This window comes from Fukomys damarensis, unplaced genomic scaffold (genome assembly GCF_012274545.1).
Source record: "Fukomys damarensis isolate Sample0158 unplaced genomic scaffold, DMR_v1.0_HiC HiC_scaffold_30, whole genome shotgun sequence".
Lineage (NCBI taxonomy): Eukaryota > Metazoa > Chordata > Mammalia > Rodentia > Bathyergidae > Fukomys > Fukomys damarensis.
Genome location: NW_022900942.1, coordinates 36919100 through 36931197, shown reverse-complemented (window position 1 = coordinate 36931197; position 12098 = coordinate 36919100). Strand labels below are relative to the sequence as shown.

Here is a 12098-nt window from a genome sequence, read left to right as displayed (position 1 = left end):
ACAAAAGACTCAGAATACCCAAAGCAACCCTAAGTAAAAAGAGCAATGGTGAAGGCATCACAATATCCAATTTCAACATATACTACAAATCCATAGTAACAATAAAAAACAAAAACAAACAAACAAACATGGCACAGGCACAAAACCAGACCCTACAGATCAGTATAATAGAAGAGAAGAAAGAAATCTATGCACCTCCAGCCATTTGATTTTTGACAAAGGGGCTAAAAACATATGTAGGAGAGAGATAAGTCTCTAGCAACTGGTGTTGGGAAAACTAAATAGTCACATTAAGCCTACTGAAATCTATATCCCTATTTCTCTGTATTAAAAATTAATTCAAACTGGATCAAACACCTACTATAAGGCCTACACCTTCAAAACTGCTAAAAGAAGAAAAGGGAAACACTTGAAGCCATAGGAACATGCAAAGACACCCTTAATAGGACTGCAGTAGCACAGGAAATAATATCAAGAATCAACAAATGGGATGTTATCGATTTAAAAGTTTTCTGCAGAGCAAAGGCAACAACAGAGTACAAAGGCAACTTACAGAATAGGAGAAAATCTTCACTAGCTACTCTTCTGACAGAGAATTAACATCTAGAGCATATAAGGAACTCAAAAAACCCAACTTTCAAAACAAATAACCCAAACAATAAATAGGCAAATTAAGAGTCACTTCCAAAAGAGGCACAAATAGTCAATATGTAAATTTAAACATGCTAAACATCTTTAGCCATTAGCAAAATGCAGATCAAATAGACATAAACATTCTAACTCATTCCAGTCAGACTGGATATTATCAAGAATACAATGAACAATGAATGCTGATGAAAATGCAGAGAAAAATGAACACTCCTATACTGTTGGTAGGAATGTATAGTAGTACAGCCACTATGGAAATCAGCATGGAGATTCCTCAGAAAACTGAAAATCAAATACCATTTGATCCAGCTATACATCTCCTTGGTACATTCCCCTCAAAATTAAAAAAAGCATACACAGAGATACATGATACCCATGTTTACAGCTGTGAAATTTCACAACAGCTAAGCTGTGGAAACAGGCTAGATGCCTGTCAAGAGATGAATGGATAAACAAAATGTAATATATACATAACAGAATATATTACTCTTATTAGCTTTCCCCTACCCTTCCCACTTTCCCTACACCTTTAGTCCCTTTCTTCCTATTTCACATTGTCCATTATATCACTAGGATCTTATGTACTATTATAGTTTATTCACACCAGAGAAACTATTCGGTATTTGCACATGTGTGACTTCTTTATTTCATTTAGGAGTGTATCCTCAATATGTATCCTTTTTCCTATGAATGGGAAAAGAAAAAAATATGAGAAAATGAAAAAATGGAAATGAAGTGCTTGTAAAGGGGGAAGGGGGAGGAGAGGAGGGGTGAAGAGAGGGCAGGGACAAGGGGAAAAAATGAGAACCTAGCTAGACCTGTCATGTAAAGGTACAAGATCTCAATAATGAATGTAACTGTAATGTATACCTAAAATGTGAAAATGAGGAAATTTCAATGAAGAAAAAAAATATTACTCATCTATAATGAAGAATGAAATCATGTCATTTGCAGAAAAATAAATTGGAGACCATCAAGTTAAGTGTAATAAGGCAGACTCAAAGTTAAATATTAACTTTAATAGTTAACAGACTAACTTTAATAGATTCCTATGAAGGAATCTAAGTAAAACTAAAGAATAAGAAACTAGAAGACAGATTTTTAGATAGGAAAGGGAACCACAGGAGAGAAAAGGACAAGAGGTAATGGAGTAGATAATAATAAAAACATGTTATGTGTGCATATCAATATACCAAAATAAGCCTCACTATTCTGTATTGCTAATATGCACTAATAAAAAAGTCTTACTTAATAGAGACTTAAGGAATGTATTTATTTCCTCTATAATCAGAATCAATGCAAGTGTTCATTCTTACCATTTTAATGAACATTTTATTGTAGGTCTTAGCCAAGACAGAAAAAGGCAGAAAGACTGGATAAAAAGGACAAAGATTATCCTTCTTATTCAACAGATCCCTTGGCTGTATATGTAGAAATCTCAAGAATCTACAGAATTCTAGAACCAAAAGGTAAAATTAGCAAGAACCCAGGAAAAAAGATCAATATACAAAAATGTAGAATGCTTTTACATCCTAGAACCAAACAATTGGAAAATTTTTATTAAGAACAGTACATCTGTAATAGCACTAAAAGCATTAAAGCAAGAAAAGTATCTAAGATACTGGTCTCCATTAAAATCTATGAAATATGGCAAAAATAGTATCACCAATGAGACAACTACCAGCCAAGTACTCAAACCTGAACCTTAATTGTTTTTTTTGGTACTAAAAATGAAAATGACCTTGTGCTTGCCAGTCAGACACAGCATTGCTGAACTACATCTCCGGCACTTTTGGTCCATTTTTGACAAATAACCTTACATTCCTATTTTATACAGAAGATCCCAACTACGAATGTAAAACTGCTTCTGCCTCTGGATTTTAATTCTTCATTTTCCTTTTCATCTTTGTACAATCAACTCTCTCCATTCCCCAATGCTTAACTACTCCTTTAAAAGAACACATATAGTGCTTACTGTAAATTAAGAACATCTGTTTTACAAATATTAACTGTTAATATCTTAGGCACTTATGTTTATTTTACAGATAAGAAACTGCTGTGCCTAGGTCATCTAGCTAGTTTAAGGTAGAGAAAGAATTCAAATTTAGTCTAGCTCAAAGTATGACTATGCTATACTAATTATCTGCATCTTTTAGGGGAGCAGTCTTCTAAGTGAGGTATGTGTACCCAACTAGAGAAAACAAATGGCTCACAAGAGAAAATCAAAAGGTACTGTCTATGCATGTAACATCATTTTATCTCTAATTTTTGTGTAAGCTTTTTAAAGGTACATTATCTGCGTCTAATTCACAAATAACTAAATGTACATTATATTAGTGATAGTATACTCTCAAAGCCCACTACTCATTATATTAGTCTAATAGGACCAGCTTTAACAACATACCAAAAATTGTGTGGCTTAACAAAATAAATCCTCACAATTTTGGGGAAAAGTCTGAAACTAAGGTGTCAGCAGGACTATACACTCTCATCAATTTCAGAGGAGAATCGGTTCCATTCATTTCTCTTCAACTGCTAGTTTCTTCAGCAATCCTTCAATAATGGCTTCTAGGTGCTTACTCCAGTAGATGCCCCCATCTTCTTATAGGTCTTCATTCTTCTTATAAAGAAGCTAGTCATGTAGAATGAGGGGCCCATGATATTCCCATATGGCTTTATCTTAAATAATTACATCTGCAAAGACTACTTCTGGATAAGATCACACTCTGAGGCACAAGAGGGTAGGACTTTAACATATCCTTTGGGATACCCAGTTCAACACACTGATAGGTACAAATTCAAGCCCCTATCCCCCTTTTCCTTTTTGGTACTGGGGATTGAACCCAGGGCCTTCTCACTGGGCTACCCTTTTAAAAATTTTAAAATTCTGAGACAAGGTCTCATTAAGTCACTCAACTGCCCACCCTCAAGGCTTAAATCTGCAATCATCCTCAGCCTCCCAGACTGTTGGGATTACAGGTGTGCGCTATCATCCTCAACTTCAAAACCCTTTTAAATCTACTTCTTTGTATATGATGGACCAAGGAAAGCAAATCTAGAAAATACAGACTTGAATTATGATTCACAGAATGAACATCTCAAGAGTCATTCATTTCTCTATGTACTCATTTGAAAACGTCTATAAAATTCAGCAAGATTTGAAAAAGGTTACAAAATACTACAAAGGAAAAGGTGATCAAATGTTTAGATTTCTCATGATATTCAATCTGATCGCTAATGTCCACAAGACTCTAACTGAAGAATACAGGCTTGAATAGAGAAAACTTTTTAAAAAGAAAAGGAGAAGGTGTTTGTTCATAGTTTCTTACTCTGCTCAAATTGTTCTCTAGCTGCTTCATTTTCCTCATTGAGTTTATTGGTACATTTTAGGTATACAGTACAGTTACATTCATTATTGGGATCTTGTACCTTTACATGACACGTCTTGGTTCTCATTTTTTTCCCCTTGTCCCTGCTCTCCCTTCACCCCCTCCTCCCCTCCCCATTAACAAACACTTTATTTCCATTTTCTCCTGTTTTTTCTTTTGCCTTATTTCCTTTCCCCTACCCTTCCACTTCCCTACACCTTTAGCCCTTTTCTTCCTATTTCACACTGTCAATTATCTCATTAGTATCTTATGTACTGTATTACAGTTTTTCACACCAGAGAAACTATTCGGTATTTACACACGTGTGACTTATTTCACTTAGGAGTATATCCTCAATATGTATCTGTTTTCCTATGAATGAATGTAATTTCTCATTCTTTATGGCTATTATTCCATTTTATAGAAAAACCACATCATCTTTATCCAGTTTCCAACTGATGGGCAAATGGGCTGTTTCCAAGTCTTAGCTATTACAAACTGTGCCGCTATAAACATAGGTGTGCGTATATCACTGTGATATGATTCTTTTAATTCTTTTGGAAAGATACCCAGCAGAGGGATGGCTGGGTCAAATGGAACCTCTAGTCCCAGCTCTTTGAGGTATCTTCATATTGATCTCCATAGTGGTTGCACCAGTCTGCACTCACTGTGATATTTCTTTTAATTCTTTTGGAAAGATACCCAGCAGAGGGATGGCTGGGTCAAATGGAACCTCTAGTCCCAGCTCTTTGAGGTATCTTCATATTGATCTCCATAGTGGTTGCACCAGTCTGCACTCTGGCTGCTTTTAAAGAAAATATTAATTCATTCTGTCCCAACTGGGTGTTGAAATGGATTTAATCATGTCCTTTTCCAGGGAAGCCATGAACCAGGGTTAAGAGGGCAAGCAAAATTTATTCTAAATTGGGACCTTGCATCCATCAAATCTATTTTTTTCTTCTTTTATTCGTTTTTTTCCCCCCTTTTGAAAAAAGGCTTTGCCCAAACTGGCCTTGAATTCCTAGGCACAGTTATCCTCTGGCCTCAGCCTCCTGAGCAACTGAGATTACAGATATATTTCATTGCACCTTGCCAGGCTGTCTTTCTTGCCATGGCACTGAGACAAGAAATGAAGGTGGGTAAGAGACTGGTAGTAAGATAACTTTCAGCACATCATGAATGAGGTATCATATTGTCATTATATCAAGTAATTGTAAATGTGTCATTCTGAAAGTCATGTTGCTAACAGTGCCCCCACGGAAACAGAATTAAAACTCTTAAGTGAGATTTCAACACTAGCCCCAACGCTGAGGTCAGGAACTGACTGAACTGCTTGTATCTTTAAAAAATTTGTCTCATTTACCATAAGGAAAAATTATATTCATCTTATTGGTCCTTCTGTGCTTTAGTTACATTATTAAATAGGTATTTGTGCACTAACTCAGATCCCCGTGGCATTTTCTGGCTCCTTTAACATAAACCTTTCAAGGTCATGCCACGTTGTCACACTTTATACTGTAATGATCACTCCTTTACATGGTTAAAGTCTGTTACAGCAACACATCTCATTTTATTTATCCGTACGGGTGTTTCCACTATGGTTAATGCTTAGTTTACATTTGTATTTGTATACAAGTTTTTGTATGGACCTATTTAAACTTCTCTTGGGTCTAGACCTAGAAGTGAAATTGCTGAGTTCTATGTAAACATATTTAACTTTTGGAAGACTAGCAAACTTTTGCAAAGTGGACAAGCCATTTTATATTTCTACCAGCAATATAAAAGGATTCCAGTTTTTCCGTATCCTCACCAATACTTGCTAGTGCTTTTTTGAATACAGACATGTAGTGAGTGTAAGTAGCATTTCATGATGATTTATAATGTTCAGCTACTTTTCATGCTATTTCCTTTTAACCGTCTCAGTAATAGCTATCCATCACAAAAGAACAAAAAACACTGATTCAACAACAGAGTTCACTAGTATCCAGGAGTGTTAAGAAGACATATTTAGAAATCCAACTATCACGTGCATTAAAATGTGTAACACGGTGGGCCAGGGATTTAGCTCAGTGGTTCCGGCCACTGCTTCACAAGCGCAAGGACCTGAGTTCAATCCCCGGTACTAAAATGTGTAACACGCTATTTCCAATGATCATTGGATTATCTACTGTGCCTAATAACCATAAATACAATTAGCTACCAAGGCATCATAAAGGAGGAAAAAAAAAGTATTCAAGCAGCAGAATTATTCTAAAAGCCCTTTTCCTTGCCAATGTTAATGTATTTAAAAATAATTTAGATCATAAATGTGAAATGTGTTACTATAAAATAAACAGGTTGATGGTAGAATTTGTTGAGAAGTCATTATTAAGATGTCCAATCCTTAACAGACAGAGTGAATTAAACTGGATAATTTCAATAACATCAAAATGATTTCCCTGATAACACTACAAGTTCTGCTGAGTTCTACATTTTTATTATATAACCGCCTTAAAGCTTTGATATGTGCAATATTTATTATATGTTGTACCTTATTCCCCATCATTGTTTGGACATAACAGCTCAATACCAGAAATTAATCAAATTAGATTAGGTATGAGTATTTTGTACAAATAAACTACTATAATCCAGAATTTGCTACGCATTAAGTTGAATGATCACTAAAAAGTTCTCTACCTTCTATACCCTTGAATTCCTCTGAAAATGTGGGCTAATTAGTCTTTTTGTCACAAACATTTATTCAAGGGGCAACAAAAATTTCACACAGAAGTACACAAAACTTACTAAGGAATAAAAGCATGTGAATGTTATCAATTTTTCATTCACTCTAATGATAAAAAAGTCTTATTATTTGCAGAGTAGTGTATATTCTTTTGTAATGACAACATGGTTCCCTTTGATGGTTCAGATATGGTTAAAATCAAGATCAAAAGACTCTTTAGTGTACATTGGACCCTTGAGTCATGACCAGCCTCAACATATGAACCAACTTGGGTTATCATTGGAAAAGTCTTGAGTTGTGGTCTGAATGCCAGCCACTTATGTTTCCAGACAGTCTCAGATACAGATTTAATCCTTAAAAGCATTCTGGAAGCAACATGATAACATCCTTTCCTGTGTGTGGTTAATTGAGAAATCCTGAGCCAATGTCTAAGGACAATGAAACATGCCTGTATACCAGAGAGACTTTGAAGGATGTGTAGAGGAGCCTGACCTTCAATTGGCCAACTTGAGTTACAACCAGCCCTCATGAATGAACTGAGTTCATAAGTCAAGTGTCCACTGTATTTCTAACTTCTCTAAATTTAAGAGACATAACCCTCTTGAGTTTTAAACAACAAAAGGTCAAAATCCTCTTGAGATATCAAAAAAACCTACAGATACTCAAATCCCATATATAAAATGGCACAGTAAATGCCATATATTGCACTGTTATGGAAGAAAAATTATATTATATTGTTATATTGTACTGTTTATCAATAAAAATAAAACCAAAAAAAAGTCTGCACATGTTCAGTACATAGGTAACTTTTTCTCAAATATTTTTAATTTGTGGATGGTTGAATCCAGGAATTTTGAATCTGTAGATATACAGGGCTGACTGTATATCTGATCACTATAGAATTTTATAAGAAATTTTCTTTTTTTTTTTTACCTGTGTCCATACTTTGGTTCAACTGTTGATCACTTGTTTCTCCATCTTCACTGATATATCCAGGTGGTGGTGTTTCTACAAAAGGTTAGGACAAATGACATACAGGTGTGATATAATTTCACTACCCTTCACCCAGCTACCAAATATAACCAATTAATCACTCCAAATACAATGCACATGATTATTTCTATAAAAAGAAATATTAGACTAAGGGCTTACAATTCAGGTTTTGACCCATATTCTGCAGATGAATTTTAAAATTCTACATTTTATATAATCTAGCTTATTTATCAATCTGTCCCTTTCTGTATGTATATATTCTGGGCCAAGAGCCAGGAATACAACTTCAAAGATGCCTTAGTTCTCAAATCATTAGGCTTCAAAGACCTTACTACCCTAAAATAAAACTTTTTTTTCCAACTAATGGACATCATGGATGGGTACAGGAAATTAAAGAACATACACACATACACACAAATTTCAGATTATAAAGAATAACACAGGCATACATCATACACTAAGTTTCATAAGACAAATTACAGTAATATTGTTCAGGACTAGTTTAGCCTGAATTCTACCTAAAAACTACTTTTCCAGGGATTTCCAACTTATAAATTTTGTCTGAAGTAGAAAATTGAAGTCTAAATTACTTCATAAAAGAGGCATTAACTCCCCCTAAAAATAAACATTAGGATTCCAACATTTCCAACATGTTTCTGAACAAAATGTTTATGTGCAGGAGGCACAGGAACAGCCAAATGAACCTCATAAAAAATAAAAACATTATACAATGTCATCACTGATAATTTTAAAGAGGAAAAAATAAGTTCAAAAGATTTTCAACAGTTTAGCATTTACATTCATTTTAAGCAACTCAAAATAATGCAGCCAGACACCTAAAAAAGATTTTGTAATTGCAAAACAGGTGGGAGGGAAAATGTGGTTCACAGACTTGCTCCACTAACCATTTAAATCTACCTTCAATATACTAATCATAACTTTAAAGTATTAAACTTTTCATTTGTGTCAGTACCCCCAGAAACTTCAATACTGAAATTTTAAGAAAATACCAAAACAATAACAAAAATAATTCATACCATTTTGCACTGTTTTAAAGGATAAAGCTAATAAAATTAAACAGGATTAAACATTGCTAGTTTAACTGTAAACTTCTCAAAGATCTAAGAAGAAAGACTAAAAAAAATTTTGTGTGTGTGTGTGGTATTATGATACCAATAGGACCCAGGGCCTTCATACTGAGCTACACCCCCAGTTTGTTTTTTTTTTTTTGAAACAGGGTCTTGCTGAGGTACCCAGGTTGAGTTCAAACTTGAGATCCTTTTGCCTCAACCTTCAAAAGTGCTATAATTACAAGTGTGTATTACCACATATGGCTCAAAAACACTCAACTTTTTAAAAATTGTATTTATTTTTCTCTATTGCTTATCTACACATGAATCATAAAGTTATTAGTATTTTAGAAAAAGGTTAAGATTTCTTTTCAGGTGGAACAAAAAGTGAACTCTTTGAGTCACTGTTACTTGAGCTAGATAAAACCTTACGGGTCCAGCAAAACCAATAGATATGATTGATTCACTTCTGATTTTTATAAATACTCAAATCTACGTAACAGGATAAAGAACTAAAAAAACAAGCCCAAACATCTTCACGTGAAGGCTACTAAAATTCTGAATAACATCCTTACAAATAAATATCAGGAATGTGTCTTACAAAATTGTACACTTAAACGTTAGTTTGCTAGTATTGTTTAGTAACAGTAATTCAATGTCAAAACCTTAAAATGCCTTCATGCTTCATCATAAACACACACACACACACACACACACACACACACACACACACACCACCGCCAGCCCCACTACCCCCATGTCCATACTGGACACTGAACCCAGGACCAGCCTATCCCCCAATTTTTTTGAGACTGAGTCACAATAAATCACTGAATTGTCCAGGCTGGGCTTGAATTTATATCCCACCTACCTCGGCCTCTCAACGTACTGGGATTACATACGTGAAATACATTGCCAAACTCTCACAAAGATTAATCTCTTTTGTCCAGGAAATGTTTTGTTGCATCACTCTATTTTCCTTCATCCTTCTTCACCATACTCTACCCCCACCTTTTTCTCCTAACTCCGTAAAGAATTCATTTACCAGCATCCTAAAAAGCAGCTTTTTAGTTCAGTGGTGATGGTGTTTGTCTGTAATCCTAGCATTCTGTAAGGCCAAGGCAAGAGAACAACTTTATGCTCAGCCTGGACAACTTAAGACCTTATCTCAAAATGAAAAAAATGAGGGCTGAGGATGTAACTTTGTATGAAAGCCCTGGATTTAATCCCTAGGACAAAAAAGCAAAAACCGAAAGACCAAAACCAAAACAAAAAAACCCAAAACAAACCCAAAAGCCTTGAAGCTCTTTTGGAATAAAACAGTAGATAAAGAACTTAAAACAACCAGAAATCATTTCCCATCTGTAAAACTAAGTTTTTTAAATAAATAAATAAATTTTGCTATTTAAAAAACTGTCTCTAAATGAACAAGCACTGGTTTCACATTAAAGAAGTACTTTTCAAATACGCTTAAAATTCTTAGGTTCATTATATATTTTTAGTTATAAAATAAGGGTAGCATAGAGCAACATTAGATAAGAGGGAAAAAAACTGAGACATTAAAAATCCAGCACACAGCTTGATCTCCATCCTGTTTCTGCTAGGGAAAAAACAAAATGAAATGCACAAGTGAAGTAACAAATTAAAAACTGTTCTAAAAAATAGTAAAAACTAAAAGGGCAAGTGTTGTGCTATATTGCTGGATCACATGATATAAGACAAAAACATTTAAGAATCATGTAGCTGAAGTTATTTCTCATCAGGAGCTACTGAGGTCCATGAAAAACAAACAAAAATGAAAGTTTTGTTTTTCAGAATAACGTATACGTTGATCCACCTATAGGACTAAAATAGTACATCTTGTTAACACATCCTCTCCTGCTTGAACCACCAGTGGTATATGTATGACTGTTCCTTTGAGCAGAAAATTCAAGCGACTAAATACATTTGATCCATTTACAGACTTTTTATTAATTTTATTATAAAGATTGATAAAAGTGACCAGATTCATTTGTACAAGCCACCCAATAGGACAGTCATGCATATACCATCCTCCAGTAGTTCAAGTTGGTTGGACTGAATTCAAATCAGAGCTGCCTGGTCATGAGATGTAAGAATTGCAGCCCAGTATTAAAAATACTACATTTATCTTAAACATTATCAAATTCCCAAGAAAAAGCAATTCTTTGGTAGATTTTTAGATATATTTGTTTCAGAGATTTCTTTTCCTGTACTATTTTATTTATATTCTGTTATCTCTCTCAGCTTCAACAACTAAGACAAATTTACTAACCTCTTTTCTGCTTCCCAAAGCCAGATCAAAAGAAAATGTAGTATAAAGTAAATCTTGTCTCCAAACAAAACTGTTTATTGTACTGGGCTTGTATATTTCATAAAACAATTACCCATTATATCAGACTTTTCTATCATAAAACCCAGGAGCATTTTTAAAGAGTGAAACTATGACTTACTAAAGCCCTAGTGTTTGTCACAGAATTTTTTTTCTTAAGTTTTAGTAGATCCAGAAAGCAAAAGTACCTGGGATGTAATTACTCTGTGGCTCAATTCCCGCTGGGAAATTAGTGTTTTCTGGAATGGAGTGGGTATAATCATCCAGAGGTGGTAGCTCTGTTAGAATCTCAGTGTGCCGTGGCACTAATACCGGAGGCAAAACTGCAAGAGTTAAAAGAGATCAGAGTTAGTGGCAAGGAGCAAAAAAGGTATAGGAGGAAACTTTATGAAAAAATTTTACAAGAAGGCAGCAGCTTAGCTTTTAAAAATTAAGATCCTCTTTCTAAATTGGGAAGGGGTTGAAGGGAGGGCAGGAGAATGGGGAAAAAATAAGAACCAAGATGGATTATATAAAGGTGTAAATTTCCAATGATGAATGTCAGTATTGTATACCTTAAATGTACCACCTATGAAATGACAACTAAACTTTTAAAAAATAAATAAATAAAAGTTAAGGTCCACCTATTTGGTATTATACTAGTTACAGGAAATTTGCTAAACTGATTATGGCTTTAACTTATATAGTTGGACAGTTTCCAAGTGTGGATTTATCTTATACTTTTGGAGATGTGACCTTGTTTTATATTAGCATAAAAGTCTATAGATCTCCATTGGAAAAGTTGAAGAAAGATTTGTCATGATTTGTAAAGTCAAATTTAAGAAATTTTTCTAAAAACCCAGTTTAGGGCTAGGGATTTAGCTCAGTAGCAATATGCCTGCCTTGAAAGAGCAAGGTCATGAGTTCACACTCTCATTATAAATAAATAAATTTATAAATTTATTTAT

The 12098-nt window shown here is 34.4% G+C and overlaps 1 protein-coding gene across 3 annotated transcripts in view; it reads right to left on the bottom strand.

The window, feature by feature from the left end:
* The window catches only part of Smad2 (SMAD family member 2), a 97023-nt gene that overhangs the window by 16116 nt on the left and 68809 nt on the right, over window positions 1-12098 (bottom strand). For all 3 annotated transcript variants that reach the window (XM_033757348.1, XM_010621667.2, XM_010621668.3), the window contains exons 6-7: window positions 11340-11474; window positions 7672-7746 (exon numbers count right to left, since the gene is read on the bottom strand). In XM_033757348.1, the coding sequence (XP_033613239.1) occupies window positions 7672-7746; window positions 11340-11474 (210 nt within the window). The remainder of the gene's footprint in view (window positions 1-7671; window positions 7747-11339; window positions 11475-12098) is intronic.